The 24,997-nt window shown below is 43.0% G+C and overlaps 1 protein-coding gene across 3 annotated transcripts in view; it reads left to right on the top strand.

The window, feature by feature from the left end:
* Window positions 1–24,997, top strand: part of CRTC3 (CREB regulated transcription coactivator 3) — an 87,812-nt gene that overhangs the window by 26,308 nt on the left and 36,507 nt on the right. For all 3 annotated transcript variants that reach the window (XM_072950816.1, XM_072950815.1, XM_072950817.1), the window contains exon 3: window positions 20,519–20,638. In XM_072950816.1, coding sequence (XP_072806917.1) covers window positions 20,519–20,638 — 120 coding nt within the window. The remainder of the gene's footprint in view (window positions 1–20,518; window positions 20,639–24,997) is intronic.

Raw genomic sequence — 24,997 nt, 5'->3', positions numbered from 1 at the left:
GTTGTTTACGATTACTTTGGATATTTTCCAAGAGTCAGGATAACATCTGTAGAAGATTCTACACAGGCCTTGATGCCGGGTACCAAAGTGTTTCCCCATTCAAAGGCAATAGTCTGTGCTTCAAGGAACTCCTTGGGTATAGAAATTGGCTGCCTTGGCAACAGCTAGCTAACTAACATCTTAGCCCTTTTCTGGCTTTACCCCCAACCTCTTGGGACGTGACTTCAGAAAGCTCTCCCCTATCCATTTTTTCCTGGAACCCCTTTGGAAGCAATCACCATGGTAACCACCTTCTTTTATGCTAGTTTGCTTGAATGCAAGGGAAAACACTTCCCCACAGACATTAATTAAATAGAAGTTTAACAGGGGCGTGGAGAAGAGTACGAACAGTTACTGAGTACCTGACTGTGCTTTGTGTATCCTGTAGTGTTTAATCCTCACATCAGCCCTCTTGAGATAAGTACTATTATCCCTATTTTACTGGTGCTTAAACAGTAATGTGCCCAAGGTCACAAAAGTGGTAAGTGATGGAGTCAGAATTCAAAGCCAGGTTTATCTTTCCCAGGCTTTTGCTCTTATTTTGCAAATTAAACAAGTAGAGACACAAAATCAGTTCATTTTCAGTTAGGAAAGTGTTTTATTCCTTCTTTTTCTCAGTTTGGGTAGATGTCTTTTTCTAGATGCCCAGTGCAATGTGACTTGCTTGGTTCCTTCTCTTAGATGATGTTTGTTTGTTCGCTTGTCCGCCACCTGAGAAGTCTCTTTCTAGTTTAAGTCCTACTTTCAGTCCTTCTCTTGACTATCTAGGAAATCTATCCTTGGGTTAGTTTTAAGTCTCCCCTGAACTGAGATTTTCATACTGGAACTTGGTCAGGAAAGTCTAGAACTGGGAGGCTAATGCCAGGAAGAAAAAGAGAGAGGCGAGTCAGTTAACAAAGAAAAGAGCCAGAAGGCAAGCAGCAGTTCAAAAGATCAGAGAGCTGGTGAGGTTGGGCAGGGCGGGGCGGGGGGCGGGGGGAGCCAGCAGGAGCAGATGTGGCCACGCAGGTCTTCTCCCGTTGCTGTGGCCTCAGGAGCTCAGGGGCTCACTGTTGAATTAGAGGCTGTGCTTATCTCTCCTCAGTATCTCTCACCCACCATCTTGTCTGTCATTCATGAAATTACTCAAGACGTGCTTTCTACCAGTCTGTGCCTGTTCAGTCTCTAAGTAGTTTGGGGGGTTAATTTAGAATTAATTAATTTAGAACTATCATTTAGAAGGTTTGAAACAGCTCATAAGTTAAAATGAAACTCCAAATGAAGCAGAGAGAAGGATATTAAAAGGCGAACATTTATGGGAAGCAAAGCATAGCCTTGACGGGGCTTCTGCCAATAATGGACGACTCTAATTTGGGACAGAGAGAGATCTTTCATATTGACCACCTGCCCTGGCAGATGAATCAGAATTCTTAGAACCAGAATAGACACTGTAGTTCTTTTGATGCATCACTTTTACATGATCAGTCAGAAAACTGAAAGCAAGAAAAAGTAGGTGATTAGTTTAATGTTTCTCATCTAGTAAGTAGCTGATATTAGAATAGGATTCTGCTTACTTCGTCTGGAGTTTTTCAGCCACTCCATACCATTTGACCAGCACATTTGCCCTTTGTTTCTGAATGCAATGAAAAAGGAAATTTATTTCCTTCCTCCCCACCGTTTCCTTTTTTCCTCCCTTCTTTCCAAACAGAATTACTACCATTAGCGCTACCATTCCTACCACTCCTACTGATGAAAATACCGAATTTGTACCACGCGTCAGGCCCTGTTGCTAAGTGCTTTGAGTACATTATTTCATCTTCCCAATAATCCCAGAGGTGGGTACTGTTACTGTCTCTATTTACTAGGGGGACAACGGAGGCTAAGAAGGATTAAGCAACTTCCCTGGGTCACGCAGCCGCAAACGGTAGAGCCAGATTTCAAGTCCTGCTGGCTCTTTGACCGTGGAGTTTGTGCTCGTAACTACTGGCCGTCCTTCTTGCATGTATTTTTTTTCTTTTGTTTTTGTTCTTTTGTTGGATTACTAAAACAGAACTATTTTCTCTGAATGCAGAAGTTGAAACCTGTTGAGGAAATTCAACCAGAGTATTTCTTGAAGAAAAAAGAAACCATTTCCTGATTTCTTCATTTGTTAACCCGGTGACATCATTAGGGCTGGTACCAGCTGTTGTCTTGCCTTCACACACGAGAATGCAGTGAGATAGTCCTTCAGGAACTTCTGAAGCTGTCTGGAGGGCCAGAAGCTCAACCCTGCGCTTTGATTCTCTTTGTGCTTCATTTGGCCCTTGGAGCCTTACCACCCCAGCGACTGAGTAAAGGCAGACGGCCAAGGCCCCAGATCTCGTCCCTGCAGTTACTGTAGACATTCTTTCCTTGATTCCAGTCTGCTTTTACTACAAACCCTGTCTTGCCCCTTGTCAAAATTTTGGCTCTGAAATACTGACTTTCAAACTACCTCTGACCCTTTGGACTTGTTTGGATTTGCTATGGGTAGAAAATTAGGCAACAGGAAATTCACCTACCAAAGAAATCTCTGGGAGTATGTTTGTTGTCACTATAAGCAATGACACGTGGATTAAAACCATAATGAGACACCATAGGCAAGAGTGGTTGGCATATGGACTCAGACTTTAGACAGCTTGGGTTCAAAGACTGTCTCCACCCTTGCTGAGCTTTGCATTCAAGAACGTAAGCTTTCTAAGCCTCAGTTTCCTCATTCATAAGATGGGGATAATACTAGTACCAGCTCACAAGATTGTTGTAACATTGAATGAGATGATGTGTGTGAACCATCTAGCACTGTGCTTGGAACCTTGTAAATGCCAATAAAGGTTCGTTATTATCATAGTAATAATTTAGCCTTTTTGCTCATTAAATTAGGAAAATTTTTGAGTTACTACTCAATGTTGATGAGGGGGTAATGAAATTTGTTCTTGTATACATTATTGCAGACGTTATAAATCAGTATCATCTTTTTGAAAGCAGTTTAGGAATATGTATGAAGTATTAATGTATTTATATCCTTTGATGAATTCTACTTTTGGGACTCTATCCTGAGGAAGTAATCAATGTATGAAAAGAAAACTTTAGGCTTGATAATACTGCAATATTATTTGTCAGTGAATAATTGACTTGAGTAAAATGTTACATCTGCTCAGTACAGTTTAAAATTATGAATGTAAAGACCCTACACACACATGGAAAGATTCTTGTATTACTATATTAAGGAAAATTTTTAAAGGAGGTACAAAATAGTATACATTGATAGTTATAGGAGTATATGAAGCCTCCACACAGCTGCTAGGACATAGCTGGTTTGTCCCTAGGGTCTTTCTGACACTGCCACTGTCCCTCTAGTCTTTTTTTTTTTTCTTTTAATGTAGCTTAACCAAAAAAGGTCAAGTAAAAAGCAAAGCATAGAACCTAATCCCGTGCCTGAGTCTCATCCCCTTTGCCAACCCCTAACCTCAGGTTGAGAGTAAGAGGTGGAGGTTTGTGAGGGAGGAGACAGGACTCAGAGATGCTCTAAGAAAGTCACTTGTATCTTAAGTGGATTTCTTCTCAAATTCTCGAACTTCTCTTTGTGGACCTGGATAGGGAGGGATCTGTGGGCATCAGTGCAGTCTCTTACTCTTGACCTCACCACTGTTATGGACATTCTCAGTGGATAGAAATCCTAACAGTTTCTTCAGCCACACATGCATTATATTGATGTTTGAAAACTTCTTTATAGTGATTGTTTGGAGGGAGGAATAATAATTTTTAGAAGTTAACCAAGTAGACTGTAAATGAAATCATTGCTTTTTAAAAAGTTAGAACAGTAATCCAGCCTCTTAAGAGTTCACACAATCTAGTAATTAATGGGATACAAAGTAAAAGTCCCCCTGAATAGATGTAGGTTAGTGATGAGAAAGGGTCTGGGATGTCTGTGGTCTCTTGTACACATTACTTGATTTTAAAACAGCAGTCTTTACTTTGGCTGATAAAAGTCTCATGTTTTGACAGGATGCAGCAAAATGTTCTCCGACCGAAATGTCTGTTTCAGAAGGGTCTTGTCAAAATGTCCAGCTTGGGAATACAGCTATGAAAACACATGCGTAAGGAACAAAAACACTGGGTGAAAACAGTGGTGGTGTTTGGATGGTAGGATTAGAATTCCATTTCCCCACTTCTGTGTTCCTAAATTGTCTGTAATGTGGTTGTATTTCTTTGTAATGGAAGTCCAATTTGACAAAGATTTACTGAGCACCATGCCAGACGCAGTGCTTGATGCTTCAGACAGGACAGTGACCCAGCAGGCACAGTGACTGCTTGGCAGAACTTCAGTCCAGTGGAAAAGGCAGATGACTTTGCCAGTCACTGTGAGACCGTGGGATAAACCCAGGGCAGAGGGATTCAGAGACAGGCTGGAACACATCTGAGTCATGCCTAACCCAGAGTGGGCGTGGGGTACACGCCATGGAAGGCTTCCTGGAGGAAGAGATGTGTGAGCTGGGACTTGAGGGCTGTATGACTGAAGGGTGGAGTGTCCCAAGCAAAAGAAACAGCATTTGGCATAGCTTGGAGGCAAGAGAAAGCGTGTCCTGTTGAGGAACTGGAGGTTTGGTGAGACTGGAATGTAGATTGAGAATGAGGTCGGGGGTGAGAGATGAGGCTGGAGGGTGAAACAGGAACCAGATCACGAAGAATTTTACTTTCTTTTTAAGGAATTTAGATTTTTGTACTCAGGGCAATGTAGAGATATTAGGGAAATATTTATTTGCTTGCCTGCTTGTTCACTCACTTATTCTTCCAGTTCAATTTTTACGTAAAGGAATACCTGTTTGTTATGAAAACTCAAATAATGTAGAAGCATGTAAATGAAAAGTAAAAGTCTCCCTTTCTCTCCTTTACACCATCCCCAAGTCTAACCCCCAGAGGTACCTATTGCCAAGGGTTTCTTTTGCAGAAGTTCGTGTGTCTATGCAAGCATACGTTGTATATACGTACTCTCTCTTTACACACATGGAACCATGCCATGCTAAATAACTTCCCCTTTAAAAACAAAACTTGAACGTCTTGGACTTCTTTCCGTACCAGTGCATAGAGATACGTATTTTTTCCAGTGACTGCATTGTTTACCTTTACGTAGCTATCCCATCATTTTCTTAACCAGTCTCCATGGAAGGACACTTCGACAGCCTAGTTTTTCACTATTACAAAGCAAAACTGCAGTGAACGTTCTTGTTATATGTATCCTTGGGTACTTATGTAAGGGTATCTGTAGGATCTGTTCCTAGAAGTAAAAGAGCTGGGTAAGAGGGTTTGTACATTTACAGGTAGCGTATTACCAAAGTAGTTCCTGTAGAGGCGGTTACACTTTCTGTTCCCACCAGCATTATGAGAGTGTCTGTTTCTCCATATCGTCTGCACCACGGGGTATACCTACTTTTTAAAATAGTGGTAAAAAATTAAAAACCCATAATGTAAAATTTATCATATTTATCGTTTTTAACCATACAGTTCAGTAATGTTAAGTGTATTTGCATGGTTGCACAACCAATTTCCAGAACTTTTATCATCCTGCAAAATAGAAACTCTGTTCCTATTAAATTGCAACTCCCCATTTGCCACCCCCCAGCCCCAGTAACCACCATTCCACTTACTGTATGAATTTGACTACTCTAGGTACTTCATATTAGTGAAATCATACAGTATTTGCCTTTTTATGTCTGGCTTATTTCATTTAGCATGATGTCCTTCAGGTCCATCTATGTTGTTGCATGTGACAAGATTTCCTTCTTTTTACAGACTGAATAGTATTCCATTGTATGTATATACCACATTTTGTTTACCCAGTCATCCATGGAAGGACATTTGGGTTGCTTCCACATCTTGGCTATTGTGAATAATGCTGCTGTGAACATGGGTGTGTAAATATCTCTTTGAAATCCTACTTTCAGTTCTTTTCAATATACTCTTAGAAGTGGGACTGCTGGATCATATGGTAATTCTGTTTTATATTTTGGAGAACAGCCACACTGTTCTCCACGCTGTCTGTACCATTTTACATTCCCACTAACTATACAAGAGTTGATTGCTCTACATCCTCTCCAACACTTGTTATTTTCTGTGTTTTGTATAGTAGCCATCCTGATACGTGTGGGATGATACTTCATTGTAGTTGATTTGCATTTCTCTAATGAAAAGTGATGCTGAGCATCTTTTCTTGTGCTTATTGGCCATTTGTATATTATTTTGGAGAAATCTTGATTCAAGTTGTATCCGTCTTTTTAATCTTTGCTAATCTACTGGGTTAAAAATGACATCTCATTATTTTAATTGGCATTTCTTCAATTATGAGTGAAATTCAACAAATAATGCTGAATGGCCCCTACTTGTCTGGCCCCATTCTAAGTTGCTAAGGACTTGACACAAACGGCAGGTTGAGCATCTCTTTATGCTTCTTTAACTGTTTGTATTTACCACTCTGTAGACTATGTTTGTAAGTCTTTTACCTATTTTTCTATTGAGTATTTTATCTTTTTATTGGTTTTTAAGACTTCTTTACTGTATATTAAGGAAATTGGTTTTCTGTGTGTCAGATTTCTGTTGCCGTGTAACAAATTACCATGAACTTAGTGGCTTAAAACAACATAATGTTATTATCTGACAGTTTCTGTGGGTCAGAAGTCTGGTTACAGCTTATCTGGTTCTCTGCTTCAGGGCCTCACCAGGCTACAGTCTAGGTACTGGCTGAGGTTGTGGGCTCATCAGAAGCTGAACTGAGAATGAGGTTCTCAGCTCCCTTGGGTTGTTGGCAGAATTTATTTCCTTGTGATTGCAGGACTGAGGCAACAGTTTCTTGCCAGAGGCACCCACCTGCTCCTGCAGGCCACCACACTTCCTTGCCATGTCGGCTTTTCCAGCATGGCCACTAACTGCATAGCTGCTTATTCCTTCCAGGCCGATGGAGAGGGGTTTCTCCAGCACCACTGCTAGCAAGACAGAGTCTTAACAGTTCAGAATAGAATCACTCTGTTGCCATATCCTGTTGCTTAGAAGAAAGTCACAGGTCTAGCCCACACTCGAGGGCAGGGAATTTCACAAAGGCATGAACACCAGGAGGTGGGGATCACTGGGGGACACCTTAGAGTCTGTCCACCACAATCTGCCATGTATATTCCAAATATTTTCTCCATTTAGTAATTTTTATTTGGGAGTTTTCTGATCTGATTTTTATGAGGCAAATGTATTGGTCTTTTTGTGGCTTCTGTGCTGTAATTTGTATATTTAGAATGGCCTTTCTCACTCCAAGATTTCTCAAACATTCATATATATTTTTAACCCATATCAGCTCACCAAGAGCATCCTTATTCTGGTTCTTTTTTTTTTTTTTCCGAGTGCACAGCATTCTAGTTGGATTTACCATAATTTAATTCAACTAGTTTCCCCATTGATGAACATTTAAGTTATTTACAGACTTTTAAAAAATATACAAACTACGTTGCAGCAAACAACACATATAATTTTACACACATGCAAGTATAGCTGCAAGGAAACTTTCTAGAAGTGGATTGCTGGGGCAGTGAGTTGAAGCAGTTATCGCTTTGACAGGTAATGTCAGTTCGCCCCACCTCCGTAGGAGTTGTACCAGTTTACGCCCCTCCCTGCTGCGGATGAGAGTGCCTGTTTGCCCACTTCCTCTCCAGCTCAGTGTTATATCAAATTGATCTTTGTCAGTCTCACAGATGAAAAATCGTGTGTCTGTGTAGTTTTAAATTACATTTCTCTTACTATAAGTGAGGTGCATTTTTCCTGTGTTTATGAATCATGTGTTATCTTTACTGTGAGGAAACTGTTCATATCTTTTGCCTTAATTCTTCAGGGTGGGTGATCTTTTTCTTACTGATTTTTTAGGAGCTTTTTGTGTATTAAATAAAGTAGACATTTATCTGTGATATGAGTTGTAAATATTTTCTCAGTTTGCTATTTGTCTTTTGACTTTATGATGAGATTTTTTTTCCATGCATTTTTTACTATGTCAAAATTTAATGTTTTTCGGTGGCTTCTGGGTTTTGTAAAAGTCTTTTCTTTGTTTCTTGTAATACTCTGTGCTGTCATTTTTAGATTTAAAATCTTTGCTCCATCAGGAGCTTATGCTAATGTAAGGTATGGAGTGAGGATCTGACAATTATTTTTTCAGTTTGTTAGCCAGTTGTCCCAACACTGTTTATTGAATAATCATCTTTTCTCTACTAATTAAAAATGCCACTTTTATCATATACTAAATTCCCCCATGTGTTTGATTATATTTTGAGTCTTCCTGTTCTCTCTTGTTGATTTATGTGTCCATTCATACACCAGAATCACGCTGTTTTACTGATTAGCTTAGCTTTATGTTACATTTAAAAATCCTAGTAGGGTTGATTCAGTCTTATGCTTCTTTTCAGCAATTTTTCCAGGCTGTTTTTGCGCATTTATCTTTCCAGGTGAACTTTAAAATAGGCTTTTTAGGATCTCTTTTTTAAAACCCTGTCATTAATGGGCTTTATGCAGCTGAATGATGTGATCAGATTTGTGTTTTAGGAAGATTACTCTGACTGCAGCGTGGAAACTAAGTTGGAGGAAACAGGATTAGAAACCAAAAGGCCAGTTACAAGGCTGTTGCAGTCATCTCTGGGAGTGAGTGGATGGGAAATTGAGGGTACTAGTCGGTTTGAGAAGTGTTTAGAAGGTCTAAATGACCATACTTGGAGATGCTTGGGATGGGGAGGGCCTGGGAGGAAGTGCTCCAGGAGGACCCTGAACTTCCAGGGCTAGGCTGTGGGGTGGTGCCTTTTCCAGAGATTTGAAACACATAAGGTTGAGCTGGTATGGGAGGCAGATGACAAATTCGCCTCTAAACATGCTGAGTTTGAAATGCCTGCCAGGCAGTCCTAGAAAAGTTGTCCAGTGGGCTGTTGGATTATATATGTCTGAAGCTTTGGTGAGAGGTCTGGGCTGGAGACAGAGATTTGTATGACAGAGCCCTTAAGAACCCCAGCACTTAAAGGACCATCAGGAAGTTCAGGAGTCAGCATGGAAGACTGGAAACTCCCAGGGTAGTAGGAGGAAAACGGGAGAAGTGTGGAGTCACAGAAGTCAGGAGAGTGAATTGTCAGATGCTTCTAAGGGGTCAAGTAACTTAAGAGCTGAAAAAGTCCAATTGGATTTAGTAACCAGGAAAGTCTATGGTTAACTTGGGGAGAGAAATTTCAGTGGAGTAGAAGGGTGGGGGGTGAGGGGTGAGTGGGAGTTGAGGAGGTGGTTGAGACAGCTTCATTGGAAAGCTTGACTGTGGAGAAGAGGAGAGATGCAGGGGCGAGGGGAGGTTCTCCCAACCCCGTCCTTTTGGGTTTTTATGGAAGCATCATCACATAAGCATTGTTGATTAAATCACTGGCCATTGGCAATTGATTCAACTTCCAGTCCCTCTTCCCTCCATGGTGGTGGCGGTGGGGGCACTGAAAATTCCAGCCCCCTAATCACGTGGTTGGTTCTCCTGACAACCAGCCCCCACCCTTAGGGGGGTTCCGAAAGTCACCTAACTAACAACAAAGACACCTTGCCAAAGGAGCTCTGTGCCAGAGATGGGGAGGAAGACCAAATATATTTTCTTACTAAAAATCACAAACCACAGCTGTAAAGCTGGTTTACAAGGAAGAGAAAGTAGAAGGGGCACAGTCAATAAGTCTGCTAACACGGAGAAAGGTCTCACACTGGTTCTCCCCTCCCCAGCTGCGGCACGTCCCAGCGACAATCCTATGACTTTTCAGTCTCCTCAGTACCATAAATTATTTCCGGAAACTGCAAAAATTTTCAAAAACATCAAAAATTCTCCCAAGAAGAAACAAGGAAAATACACAGAAAATGAAAAAAAAAATCTTTTCCTAATAAGTTTCTTAGTGGCTTCAGAGGAAATATCTGAATTATTGCACTGAGGAAACATTTTACTTTTAATCTCTAGTTTTATACTCCATGCTGATTGCACACTCCCACTGTGGATGTGAAATATAAAAAAAAAAATCACCTCAAAACTTTGAATCCTCACAAAAATAACCAAATTCACTAATGATCATATTTTCCTAATCCGGTTTTTAGGGTACCAGGTAAGTAGTTAGTTAGGGTTGTGTTAATGGTGCCTAATCTGAGTCAGCTGAACCACATCATTTTTCTGGCAGTTGAGGAAACTGATTGATCACCATGCCCTTTTCTGGGTTCTCACTGGTGGGGAGTTGACCTGGGAAGCTGATGGAGGATCAAATCACTAGCTTTATTAGCTTTATTACCAGCCCCTCGGAGGCTCCCAAGGCTCCATTGGGCAGGGCTCTGGGGTTGAAATGGGACATCCCTGCTTAGTCCTCCTCCTCCTGGAGCAAGGCCACCTGGCCTGCATAGGCAGGGCTGACCCATCTTACTTCACCAGTTACACCTCACCAGTCACAGGCCAGAGCTGGAGAAAGGCCCACCTTCCTTGTAAGGGAGAGACCCTGCCCTACTATGGGGACCCAAGAAGCTGTCAGGGCACATATTCATCCATCCAAAGTGGGGCCTGGCTCAGGAGAGCAGCTCTCGACAGCTCACGTCTGAGTGGTTGGTTTTCTCCCCTGTCTGGAAGCAGAGGGGAGCACTTGCAGATGAGAAGAAAAGCTTCCTCCTATGAGTCCGGCCAGTTTTTGTATTAGTTTTGTATTGCAGACTCCAACATAATTTGGAGTCTGCAAACAAGCAACCAGACTCATTTGCAGTTTTAATTCAAATTAAATGGAGAACCTGGTCCCACAGGCCTATCCTTCTACTTTTGATAGCTTGGTTCCTCATGGAGAAGAATGACCTTACAATGATGAATTTTTAGAAACCTCTCATCTGGGCAGATTCCCCCAAGAGATTCCCGCAAGGACACTTTACAGCTCAGCCTATGGGGAAATATGCCAGAAGCAAGGCTGCATAAAAAGGGAGTGGCCTGCCTGGGAAAGTCGATGGTTCCCATCTCCGGAGGGGCCCCGCAAAGGCCAGATGGCCACTGCCGAGGAGTCTGCGTAGTTGGATTGACTGACCTGAAGGGTGATCCTCACTCTTGCGGCTGTATGAGTCCAGAAGGAACAGAACACTGCGCGGGCCTCTTCTTGAGCAAGTAGTCAGATGAGGAAAAGTGCCCAAAGCTTTTTAAAATCAAAAACAGGATGTACATTTTGTTTTTTTTTAAAAACTCAGTTTTCTTTATTTAGAATTACCATGTGCTTTTATATCTAACTAAATATTCCAGATTATTTTATTCTCTCTAGTAATATTTTCTTTTATAATTCTTTTCTCATTCCTTAGCAAAATTGTACACTTAATTTTGTCCTTTAAAGTCATGTGGAAAAAAAGTATTTTAGTCATAATTTTTGCGGACCATATGGTAAAACACTTAGCTTCCATCTCTCTCTTTTTTTTTTTCATATCTGTAGGTGTTACTGGGTTAAAGCTAAAAAAGGGCACCCTTAATTACAGTGTCACAGTTTTAAAAAATTAAACTTTTAATTTGGAAATTTAAAATATACCCCAAAGTAGAGAATAGAATAATGAACCCCCTTATACTCATCACCAGTTTGCATAATATTTTCCAGTCTTGTTGAGATATAATTGACAGATAACATTTATTAGTTTAAGGTGTACAACATAATGATTTGCTATATGTATATATTGCAAAATGGTTACCACAATAAGTGTAGTATATTCATCACCACACAGAGTCACAGAAGTTTCTTCTTTGCTGAGAACTTTTAAGATCTACTCTCTTAGCAACTTTCACATATATAATACAGTATTGTTAGCTGTAGTCACCATACTGTACATTACATCCCCAGAACTTGTTTATCTTAAAACTGGAAGTTTGAACCTTTTGACCACCTTCACCCATTTCCCTCAATAATTTTCAATGCTTTGTCAGTTTTTTCTCATTTACCCCCTCTGCTGTGATGCAGGACGCGGCGACACTGAGAGGAGGCGGGGAAGGGCCATCAGTACCAGCACACAACTGTTGCTTACCTCCATCTCCCATGGCGGGAAGAGACAGGTGATGGGAGAGCCAGGGTCAGGTGCTTTGACTCCTTTCCTGCTGGACCTTAAGTACCCACTGACCCCTCTAACCTCCCAGGAACTGTTGGCCTTACTGTAATGGCCAGTTGCTTCCCTGTTTAACCTGCCTCTAGGCCAGGCTCCCGCTGCCTTGCCCTGCCCTGTCACTGCTCAAGTCTTAGCTTCCAAAACCAGTTCTTCCCTTCCACAATTCCTTTCCATCATCCTGTCATCACGTAAGAAGCAAATCAGCTTCTTCTGGTGGAAATATATGGGCAGACCCACTTTCCCCAGAACTGATTTCTCTACTCATGATCATAGTAGCAGCCAAGGGGGAACTACACTCAACGGAAGGCCTCTCTTTCCACCCAAGACATTGCACCAGGAATGGAGGTGGGGATGGGAGCAGACAATTTAAAAGTGGGGACCTCTGTAGGGACTTGTGTGGCATTTCCTAGAAAGAGAGTGACATACCTTCCAAGGCTTGGGGTCTACATTAACCTCTGCCATGCCTGTGCCCATCCCTGAGGATTTGAAGTTGAAATTCTTTTTATCATGGAAAATTTAACTATCCACAAAAAAGAGAAAGAATAGAAAAATAGGCCCCCATACAGCCATCACCAGTTTCAATAATTATCAACATTTATCATTTAAACTAATTGATCCTGCATCCAGAAAGAGTTTTGTATCCCCAGTCTGGGTGTATTTGTTTGTTTATAAATTATGTGTACATACCCCTGTACTGTTATATCATTTACACAAAGAATAGAAACCTTAGTGGAAACAGAGCTTCTAATATCTTCTTTACACTCTGAACAGAGCCTGTAGACCCCCAGAGGGGCACACACTCTGCTTTGAATCCTAATTATTTAGAAACATAATAATTCACCAAGCGTGTGTTGGAACCCACTGTCACAGACACTGTGTGGGTGCTGAGGCAGGGAGATGCTGGAGGCCGGATGATGGTCTCAGTGCTCACAGTGCACTAGACCAACAGAATGTCACACCAGCCTCTCCAGGTGAGACACCTGCGCGAGCCCTGCCTGGGGCATCGGCCTCTTCCTGAACAGGAGCCCCGCCGTGAGCCCTAGGCCCTGCACTCTGGGCGTGTTTTATGCTTTGCTGCTATTTCTTATTTTGACAGATTATTTCACTTGGCCCTCTTGAGATCATTTTGACTGCTTTGATATTTTTTGTATTTGGACACTTGCTGCCTTAAAAAGCAAACTGTTTTGTCTCTCCCATTTTTTAGAATAATCTTTTAGCTTAGGTTATCTTATTAACTTTTCTTCCCTTTTACCTTTCATTTAAAAATAAGGACGAGGAAGGCACAACACAGGGGACACAGATATAGTGACAGGCCAGGTCTCGGGTTGGAAGGTCGGGTGCCAGTGCCTTCTCTGGCATCTGCTCTGCTCCTGGTGGCTTCTGTTCATCCTCACAGCAGGACTCATTTGGTCCTTTGGAGAAGACTGGATCCGAGATTCAGTTGGCAAAAAAGGCATAGTCTCCATGTTAAAAATAAAATAAAAATAAGCCACTCAGGTGATGCAGGCGCCCTGAGGGACACAGTTCCCTGTAAGACTGGAGGAAGACTAGCCTGAAGATAGTGTAGCACTGTCAACTGCTGGGAGGAAAGCCTGAACTCGAGGTCTTGCCCTCTGACGTGGCTGAGCACCTGCTTCGCCCCGGTTCCGACACCGCAGAGAGCAAAGGAAGAGGCCGGGGAGCTGCAGTCAGGGAGGGCTGGTGGGGCGCTGGCAGGTCTGACCCTAGAGATTCGTAAAGTATTTTGAATTTCTCGTTAAGTATTTTGTTTTTTTTTTTTTGATTGTTGTATAATAGAGTCTCTAACCAAGCTATGAAATCCTTTTTACTCTGCTCATTTTATAAGGTAGAATTAAAATGCTCCATTTAACCCCAAGGCAGTGAATCAACAGCCTCTTCTTTGTTGTGGGCCTGTCTTCCCGATCCCTCCCCACCTCATGAGAACCAAAGGAGGCACTGGCTGTGGCTGGAATGATCTCCAGCTGGCTTCCCAGGAGTGGCACAGTTATCCCTTTGTTAGACTTGCCCTTTTTAAAAGAGGGGACCCATCCACTCTAGCCTGCGTGTAAGTGAAAAGCCCTGCAAGCTCAAGGAACCTGCCCTACTTCCTGCCCTTGTTAAGCCTCCACTCTTCGCCCCAGAGGAATTTATTCAATACTGGAGCCAGTCTTTCATGCATTTACCAAGAACTAAAGAAGTAAACTAAAGAAGCGCTCAGGGCATTGTGGGCAGGCAGGAGGTCCTGTAGTGCAATAATGAGAAGTGTGAGCTCAGGGCAGGTGTTAACTCAGCCTGTCTAATAGTACCTTTTCTACCTGTTAAGCTTCTAGTCCCCTGTTCCCACCTGAGCTCCACTGCGGGGAAGGGAAACAGATGGAAGCTCAAACAGGTTGAGGAGTTTAGAATGATTGAGGTGGCATTTTACTTCTACAGGAGGAAGCATGAGATGGTCAATTAACAGCCTTGGGGCTTGTAGCTAACCTTCTATAAAATATTAAGTTAGACATCTACTCCAAGTGAGACTACTGGATCCAATATCAAGCTGTAGGTGTGCTGTTTATACTATAAGACGACCAGATACTTTAGCAGGGCGATTATCCTTTAATTAAATCTTAGATCTTCAGTAGGTTTATGGGAACATAAAATTTTATCTGGAAAATTTCTGGAAAAGCCTTCTTTACTTTTTTCTGTGTCAGCAAAAGTCCACTTACAATCTCAAAAATAGCTGATTTTATGTGGCGACTCAGCAAAAGAGGCAAAATGGTGTGGTGAAGAGAACACCAAGTGAGGCTCAGACTCCTGAGTTCAGGTTGCCAGGCTGCCGATAGCTGTGTGACTGTGAGAAAATTACCTCATCTTTCTGGATCCTGGTTTTTCGTCTGTAGAGGGGAAGCACGGAGCTGGTTCCACTGTGGTCCGCAGTCCTTTCACTTTTATTTGCGCAGCTCACTCTGAGAAGCCGGTAGGCCCTGTTCCCTTCTGTTGCCCATCCCCGTCTTATTTTCGCCTGCCATGGGCTGAAAGACGAGGTAGCCCAGTTTATGAGGCTGCAGTAAGGCATGGTGGAGAACCTGGGGGGCCCCCTTCCCAGTACTCCCCTCGAGGACTCTGTTTTGTTGCTTAGAGTCTCTCTTTGCTTTGGTTCACTGCTGAGATGGGTGAGGTAGTCCATCAATGACCCCTCGTTCAGGCTAGCATGTTGTTCTCGTACCATAAAATAATGGTGACATTACATCCAGTGTAATGCCTTTGCAGCATAGAAGATTCCTACAGTAAGTATTTCTAGTATTGACAGTGGGATTCCAGAAAACTCTTTGTTGCTCTTACAGGAATTTTATCATTTTTTTTCTTGATTTTTAGTCATCGTAATGTCTACAGATGAAGCTGTTGAGAGTTACTATATATATTCTTAGTCATAAAACATATAGCATGTTTATGTTTAATAATGATAATCTCCTTGAGTTGACAATAAGCAACTCTCCAATTCTCAGACTTCAGCTCATTTCATGGCTACACGTGGGCTTAGTAGGAATCTGCTTGTGGTTTATTAGTCATGTGAGAAAGATCTGCGGTTTCTCATTAACCACAAACCTAATGATATGCCAACAGTGTGGTATATCTGCTTAAAGAATGAATGCAAATATAGGTCACACTGACAGATCAGTAGTCCCTAATTAAAGGAAATAATCTTCCCCCGGGAAAGATAAGGAAATTCAGCTGCAGTGTTCAGCCATTCATCCAGGGTGCAGCTCTCAGAGGTGATGGGAGGTGGTGGCAGATGGGGCTATGCGTGAAGATGCCTGCATGAGGTCTCGGTCCCTGGGGGTGTGCTCTGAGAGTGTGGTCCTTTCTACCATTAGCCTGGAAATCCACAGCTCTGCTTATTTTGGAAGATTCACATCTCCTGATCCATCTCAGAAATAGTTCTGCCAGCAGCATTAGCTGCATCACCTTCACCCCGTCAGCCACCCTGATATCTGCAAACCTGAGCCAATTAGCCATCCATGTTGTTTCAGAAACAGTCAGGAGCATGCAGTCCTGCAAGGTGGGCAGAGCCTGGGTCCGGGGCTCTCTGCAAGTGGACATCCAGTTTTCAGCAGTTCCTTGAACTGCTTTGGATTTGCCTCCTCCCGCCAAAGCCCAACTACAGAAACTAAGCAAGACTGTGGCTGTCTGCTTGCCAAACCAGGGACCACTCTTACCTTGGCCTTGTGGCCCTTTGTTGTTGAGGTCCATGGAGCCTTGTGTTTGGGCTGTACTCCACCCAGTCTACCCTCTCTCAGATTTGGAGACCTGAGCCCAGAATCCATCTCTCTCCTGCCTTGAGTTACCACTTGGTCTTTTCTCTGTGTGTTTGGCCCCTGGCAGCTAGGTCACAATGTGGGATGGACTTCGGTAGCCCAGCCCTTCGCTGCTAAGGTTCCTGTTGAGCCTCCTGGTGCTAAACCTCACTGTCAGGCTGTTGTCACTGGCGCCCTGCAGTATCTCAGGCTGCCTCCGAGACTCTGCTGTTCCCTGCTGTTCCCAGGGTGCCATTCCCATCTGCTTTCTTGTGCCCAGGGGCCGGCAGTAAGACCTTTGCTGGTCCAGGCCCAGAAGAGATTATTGAACCTCCTCTATGTGTATTTCAGAATGAAAACTATTAAGCCATCCAAAATAAACAAGGAGATAAGGAAATCCAGCTACATTCCGATTTTTCCCACAATGAATACTTTGAACATTATTGAACATTCTCTCGGTCTTTCTCTTCTGTGTTGCCCTTTTCTTGCTTGTGTCCTAGAATGTACTCAGTCTACCTGTGGGCTGTCAGTCAGTCCAGCACCGGGTCCCAGACATCCGTGTGGAGGAGCTTTTGTACACGGGTGCATAGGAGCCCTCTCTTCTCCACTGAGTGTCTGGGTCCCATGTTCCCAGACAGGGTGGTGCTTGTCAGAGCCTGAGCCTGAGGCCGTCCTCAGAACATGCAGGACCTTTTGACTTTACATCTCCCTTGTTGCTCTTCATGAAAAAGAGGACTCTCCATCTCACTGCTGTCTGTTTCTCTGCCATCACTGCTGTATCAGTCAGCTTTGCTACAGTAACAACCAATCCAAAAACTCTGGGATTTTCAGCAAACATTTATGTTTCACTCGTGTTGCCTGCTGTGGCTCCCCTCCTTGCATCTTTCCCACTACAGCAGAGGCTGAAGGAGCATCCCCACTGGACATGGCATTCTCATGGCAGAGGGAAGAGTATGAGAGCTCCTGGGTAGACAAGATGTATATCACATCTGCTCATGATCCATTGGCAAAAGCAGGTCACAAGACCCTGCCAACCATTTTCAGCATCTTTTCAGCCATTCATCCCATGCAGCATCTTTCAGTGGTGACATGGAATGGGCAACAGATGGGTGTCTAAGGGAGATCTAGGTGTTTAGGGAAGCCTGTGGGAGGGTCAGAATGCTGCAGAAGTCCCTGGTGGTGATGCCACACCTGCTGTCCACAGGAGGGCCCTGCAGTGTGGCCTCGCCTTCAGCAGGATGCTTCCCAGTGTCCCACCACCTGGCCTCCTTCCTCCTTCCAGTGCCTAGTGCACTGGTCTGCTTGGGCTTCCCTAACAGAACCCCACCGGCTGGGTGGCTTAAACAACAGAAATTTATTTTCTCACAGTTCCGGATGCTGGAAAGTTCAAAATCAAGGTGTTGATAGTGTTGAGTTCTGACCGCCTTCTTCCTGTGTCTTCACGTGGCCTTTCATCTGTGTGCATGTACTCCTGGTATCTCTTCCTCTTCTTCTAAGGACACCAGTCCTCTAGAGCCTACCTTATGACCTCACTTAACCTTAATTACTTCCTTGAAGGCCCCATCTCTGAATGCAGTCACCTTGGGGGTTAGGGCTTTAACCCGTGAATTTTGGGAAACACAATGCAGTCCATAGCACCTGGTATCCTTGGGATAAGGCAGCTTTCACTTACACAGTCTAATTTTGTTTTCTCAACAAGCCTGTGAGGAGGTTATCAGATCATCATTTTCACTTTATAGATAAGGAAGATGAAGTAACTTGTTAGTAAGTGGAGGATTCTGGACTGAAACAGATTTAGAGTTTTTGACTCTAAATCACATGTTCTTTGAACTGCAACGTGGAATATTGGCCTTATGAACATTAGAAATGAAATAACTATATATGGACTGAATTAATAACTAGAAAGGTTACATAATATATGGAAGATTGTTTACAAAATACAAAGATTGTTTATAAAGTTTTAAGTATAAAAAATAGATCACAGAAATATATGTGCTCTGTGAGCACAGCCATGTAAAAAGTATGAATGAAGCTTGAAAAGGAACAGAAAAAAATGAAGTAACTTGGCCTTCAGGGTGGTAGGGTTTTGTTTCTTTTTTGTATTAAAGTTGACCTAAAGAATACATTTATAAATAACAGAATTTTAACTCCCAGAAATCAAGAGTTTGGAAGTTGGTGGGGACAGGAGAATTGTGTGTCCATTTGTCCCTAGCTCTTTGGGGCCCAGAGACTTAGAGTAACTATCAAACACCATAGTGTTTAATAGACTCCTTCACTGTGAAACTCCTCCAGTCCCAGCTTCTCTGATTGAACTGCTGTAACTCACTTGATGATCCAGGCAGTTCGCTGTGAACTGAGAGGGCTGAAGCCAAATATCATTTGGAAGAGGATCAGTGACTGCAGGGGCAGAGAGTTGAAGCTGTGCCCCAGAGAAGAGAATATCCAATGTAAGCAAAGATTATCCCCCCAAAACTGAGCCCAGGTAGTCCTGGAGGGCCTGGGCCAGTGGGGGTTAATGCGGAAGGGGCAAGTGTAAGTAGAAAATATGGGTGTCACGGGAAGCCTGGAAGACATTGCAAGAGCTTTCTACTTTTTGGAACCCTTTCTAAAGACCCTCAGCGCCACCACTGTAGGCTGGGCCCTGGGAGCCCTGTCTGGCAGTGCTTTAAGACTCCTAGATGAAAATATCGTGTTTTCGAGTACATTTAACGTTACTGTGGTGAATGTTGATTATATTACCAGAGAGTCCTCCCTTTTCTTTTATCCAGGAACAAAGTCATCTGTCTCTTAAAATTATGTCTATCGTATAAACAGGTTCTGATAAGGTGTGCTGTCCTCTTGATTAACGAAGGTGTCTCAGTTGGTCACTCCTAGGATAGTGTGTGTGCTCTCTTATCTGAGGTTAGCACCCAGCTTACCTGTTACAGGGATATTTTTCTTCCAGGCTCACAGGTTGTTCCTGACTAAGATCTCTCCGTCTCTCTCTCTCTCTCTCTTTTTTTTTTTTTTTTTAGGAGTTAATAGATTTGGATTGTGAAAATAGATTAGAATTCTTCAACTAAATTAGCCCAGACATTTTATCAGCCCACTCAGGAGAAATAGGAGTAATTCCCAAGTCCAATATGACAAAATCCGTAAGTTTAACAAAGAAAAATTAGTGATCAATTCTTAGCTAAAAGGAGCTCCCCCATAAAGACATAGTCTGTCTAGGGATTCCTTTCATAGTAAGCTAGCTATTTGACGTATGATTCAACTTACATAAAAGAAAACCTATTTTTATATGTTTCACAAATACCTCTGGCATCAGATTGTATACACATTGCCCCATTCTGTGAAATATAATTTTCCAGCCTAGGATTTGGTCTTTGACCATCAAAAAGATTGCTTTTCATGATGCCAATCTCAAAAATGTTAAGAATGTGCCCCAAGCCTCCCTTAACAAAGGACTTTGGATTCGACTCAAATGTCTAACATAGTAAGTCAGTGAAGTGATCTGGTGTCCTACCTGCAGGGAGCAGCCACTCTCGATTTCAGCCCCTTTTGCCATGTGGGAATTTGGGCCAAGATGTTCAGATTTTTCACGAGAAGCCCCAGACCTGAATTTTTAAACAATGCTGATTCGATAAAAAATGTAAAAAGACATTGTGCAGAGCAGTTAGTCCACAGTCTGTGGGTATCCCATTTTAATTCTGGTTGCTGGATCTGTGTTTCTGCAGGTGGACACTATGGTGTCCAGTTTGTTTCTGTCTTAAGTATACCTCTCTCACATGTCACGTGTCCCTCCTAGTTTCCGGATTTGGTATATGAATCCGTAGTCCCCTAATTGTGACAACTTTTAATATATCACTCTTTCAGCTTTCATCTTCATACCTTAAAGACCATTTTAAGTTACTCTGTAACTATGTAGAAACAGCCCCATGTGCTGCAGTCTATTGACCTCGACTCAAGTCACAGTGAGGGACACCAGTAAAATTTTTAAGTCCGTCTTGTCATCTGTTGTTGTCAGCTGTTGTTCTTGAGGGTGAGTGGCGATGTCACGGTCACAGGCCAACTCTTCTTCCTTCCCTCTGCAGCCGTCGTTCCACCCAGCGGACAGCGTGCGAGGAACCCGCCACCACGGGCTGGTGGAGAGGCCGTCCCGGACGCGCTTCCACCCCCTCCACCGACGGTCTGGGGACAAGCCAGGACGACAGATATCCTTTCTCATCATCAGAGGAGACGATAAGTTTTGAAATGTTTGAAAAGTTTTCAGGTTTTATCTTCCCTGCGATTCCCTTTTGGCCTCAAAATCTTCATTTTATCTGATGAACAGAGAAAACAAAAATGAGTAGGAAACCAGAAACATCTCTGCACCACAAATTTGGAAGGATCATTGTAGGTGTTTATGAAAGTGTCAATCAAGTTCACTTTAATGAAGTAAGTGCCCTTAAGAAACATGTAAGTCAGCCTCATTGCAAGGCCTTTACAGCATTTTCTTCAGAAATCAGCAAAGTCAGAGTTGACTTTGAATCAGGTTAGAAAGATTTAGTCTAGCTAAAACAGACATACAGATATGTGATTTATTTTTATTTCTGTTGACCCACTGAACTGCTGTTAGAACTTACAGAAGGAATTTTATATGATTTTCTATTTATGGAGTCTCAAACTCAGTAAGTGACAGCTAAAATATGAAGCTGGTATTTGGGAAAATACTTATATGGTGATATGTACTCACACCAAGTCCTATGCTGTTACGTAGGAGTAAAACAAAGGAGACTGAGTTCATCTGACAATTTTATTTATCAGGCCAGAGTAGGGGGTGCTGCTGAGCATCCAGCATTGTGCTCAGGGTGTTTAGAAAGAGACCTGAGCCAGATTTGGTGAGAGAGGGCACAGAATAAGTGTGCTGGGAGGGCCTGCGCCCCCCACTTCACTCTTTTCACCCACAGGGGTGGAAAAGACCAGAAAGGCAGGGTGAGTCTGACTGCAGAGCTGAATTCCTGGCAATGATGGTAGAGTTGGCTTCGCCAGCCTAGAAACCAGGAAGCGGGGGGAGGGCACTCATGTTTACTGAGCACCTACCCGTTCCAGGCCCTGTGCTAGGCAATTCAATGTCATTTAGTCCTCAAAACTCAGTGAGCAGTTGACTTTTTAACCCCCATTTTCCCGTGAGGAAACTGCGTATCAAAGTAACTTGCCCAAAATTCCACTGCTGAGGTAGGAGGGGCCCGGAGTCAGCCCAGGTCAAGCTGGGCTCCTTCCTCCCTGCAGTGCTCAGCTGTTCCCAAGACCATGCTTCAGAGAAACCCATGGGAGCTGTGGGGACACAGAGGAAACCACTGCTTTTCTTGCCCTCAAGCTTCTTGCAGTCTTCCAGTAATTTGAGGCGAGGATAATGACCCCAACGAATGTTTATTTCTCCCCTCTTCTGCCCCCAGGAACACACTGCATTTGGTCCATCAAGATACCCTGACTTCTGATTTTGTATATTGTGTGGCCATTATCAGGGGACGTGAAAACAATAACTGATTTTTCCAGTTCCCTTCTGGGAGGTGAGAATTCTACCATTAAACCACCGATGTATCCCTCAAATTCCTTTCTGGAATGTGCAGAACTTTAAGAATGTAAAAAGGAGAGGAGAGTAGAGGCAGTTCTTCAGCGAATTCACACACATGTGGGTGGAGCAGTAAATCAAACCATTGTCTAAATTGCTCGGAATTTTCAAGCAAAAGACTTTGAGAGTTGTTCGCTTGATGTAACATTACATCTTTTTCTATTGTCTCAATTCCCTCTTTCTCTTGTAGGTGTTCTCTCTAAATATTATAATACCTACAGATACATTTACAGCTATCTCAGATCCTTTTTGCATCAAGTATAGTCTAAATATATACATAGAGTCATAGCTTTTTTAACCAAGGAATACCTAGAAGAGGAGGAAATTGAAGAAAAGCAATGGAGAAGAATGTTCATTCACCTAAAAACAGTTTGAGTATCTGTTAGCATCAGGCATCATTTAGATACTGCAGACATACTGGCAAACATGATATGGTCCCTGCCCTCAAGTCACTGTCATCCAGTGGGAGAGGCAGCTGGGCAAGCACGTGGTTGCAGCACAGTGCGGGGAGCTGTAGTTGAGGTGGCTCAGGGGCTCGGCAGGGACAGCCTGAACCAGTCTTGTGGGGGCATAGAAGGCATCCTGGGAGAAAATCTGAGGCTTGAAGGGTAGGTTACAAGTAAGGCGGTAATGTGCATCTTTATTCAACAGATGTGCACAGAGCCCCTCTCTGTACCAAGTACTGTTCTCAGCGCTGGGGACTCAGTGGTGAATAAGACAGGCATGTCCTTGCCTTCTTGAGTTTACAGTTCTGTGGGAGATGACAGACAGCAAACAGTTTAAAAAATGATGAAGGAAAATAATTTCAAGTGGTTGTAAGTGATATCCAAAGAGGAAGGCAGCTGCGGAGGGAATGTTTCAGGCAGAGGGACGGACTTGGGCGAAGTGTAGGAAGGCGCTACTCCGCCGTGTGCTCAGGGGGTCCCGTCTCTCCTCAGTAGTAAGTCACAGGGTGTGGCTGGACCCTGTGTGCGGATCCCTTGTGAGATCAGCAGCAGAGCAGATCAACTCCTACGCGGAGGAGAAACAAGAACCAAGTTACTATACAGAGCAGTTAAAGTTGTTCATCAGACAGTACAATCATCAGACAGTACTGATCATAGACCGTGAGACGTCTCTCCATACGCTCTTCTCAAGCACCGAACTGGGGCCCTGGGGCTTTAGCATAGGCCTGCCCATTAACAAACAGCAAGTCTCTTTTGAGGAATCCAGGGACCCCGAAATCCTAGTAAAATATAAAAGTGGGATGATTTTCTGTCGCAGATGTTAGTATATTCAGGAGAACTTCAGGGAAGAGGGCTGCAATTCCATTTTTCCTTTCCTGGCCTGCATTCATATGATTTTGAAATAATTTACTTAAAATGGTTGCCTTTCACACTGGTCTATTACCTCCCTCATGAAGTTTTATCTTTTAAAAGTATTAACACTGGTTTGAATCTTTGTTAGAACAAAAAGAAGAAATGTGTTCAGAATTCTCTTCTTCCAGCTGTTCCTTGGATTGGGTGTTATTTTAGAACAGGCACACTGGCTTAGACAAGGGTTCAGTCCTATGATACGGATAAATGATCTCAAATAAAGTGAACATTGTTTGACAGTGTGGGCAGCCACACTCCGCGGAGCCTGTGGCACAAGGGCGTTCCTTCCACGGTGGGCGGCCGCCCCCACATAGAAGGCCAGTGCGGTGGGCTCTGCTGTTGGCATGAGTGGCCACCACAAGCAGAGACCCTGGCACTGCCCAGGCGGGCTCTGGCCTGGGGCCGCACTCAGGGCAGAGGAGAGGCGCTGCCTGGTCCCCGGCTGGGGGCCAGGGCTTGAGAACTCAGAGTAGAAGCTCTCCCGCCTCCCTGCAGGCAGCCCTTCTCACCCCTCCCTCCTCAAGGGCAGCAGAATGTGTACCCCAAACACCGTCTTGCTGAATTTCTCAACTATTAACATACAATTTGACACAACACTGTAAAATGATTATAAATCAATAAAAAATGTTAAAAAATAAAAATAAAAAAAATAAAATATAAAAAAAAACTATTAACATACATTTACAGCAAATGTAATATTATCTCAGATCTGTGGGTAAGACACACTGACGAATCATAGAAAATGTCTTCCTCTAAAAGAGATGTGTTTTTAGAAAGAAAGACAAATGTTTAGAAATTTCCCCCAGTTTATATTCCCAACAAGGCTTGAGAGTATACTGTGTCCAGAAATCTAGTGTGAACAGTCATCAAGAGATGCCTTAAGACCCATGAAAGTTAGGAATGGCTTTCCTCTTTGGAATAGGTCTTGCTTTGAAACTTTTCACACAATGAAATGAAAATTATAGGACATTGGTTTATAGAGCATGTTTATTTGAAATGCATGGCCTATTATGTTTGAGAAACACTGAACTCTCTGTCACTTCTTGGAGCTTCACAGTTGACATTAAGTCTCTGAGAAGCCCTATAGTTAAGAAACTTCTTATCTTTAACCTGGGATTTCCAAAAATTTATTTGATAAAAAAACCCAATTTTCATCTAAACACCCATTGGAGATTTCCATCTCAAAGGACATGAAAATACTGGTTTTTAGAGTGGTAAGGGGGAAATATTCAGACTTCAAAATTCCACATGCCACCTATTTGTCACTGATGTGCTGAAGGAAATAAGATGTTCTGATACACATAAGAACTCAAGAAGATTCCACTCATATTATGCCAACTCCCTTCATGTTTGACTTTAAGATATATTCTAGTAGGACCTAGTTGGAGGTAAGGGGACCAGAGGAAGTAGAGTGATGCTGAAGACATGGTCGAGAAATTAGGGGAGGAACCAAACTGTGACGTTTTTATATATTAAATCCGACCCTGGCACTCGTCTTGGTGGGCGGGTTCTATTAAGCGGACCTGGAGTTCACGTACCCCGCCAGCCGCAGGGGAGATCACGAGCTTGCCCTGCACCCTGTCTCTGGTAGAACCCCGAGTTCC

Source organism: Vicugna pacos, chromosome 27 (genome assembly GCF_048564905.1).
Source record: "Vicugna pacos chromosome 27, VicPac4, whole genome shotgun sequence".
NCBI lineage: Eukaryota > Metazoa > Chordata > Mammalia > Artiodactyla > Camelidae > Vicugna > Vicugna pacos.
The sequence above is the reverse complement of the archived record's forward strand: the minus strand, read 5'-3'. Positions and strand labels throughout refer to the sequence as shown.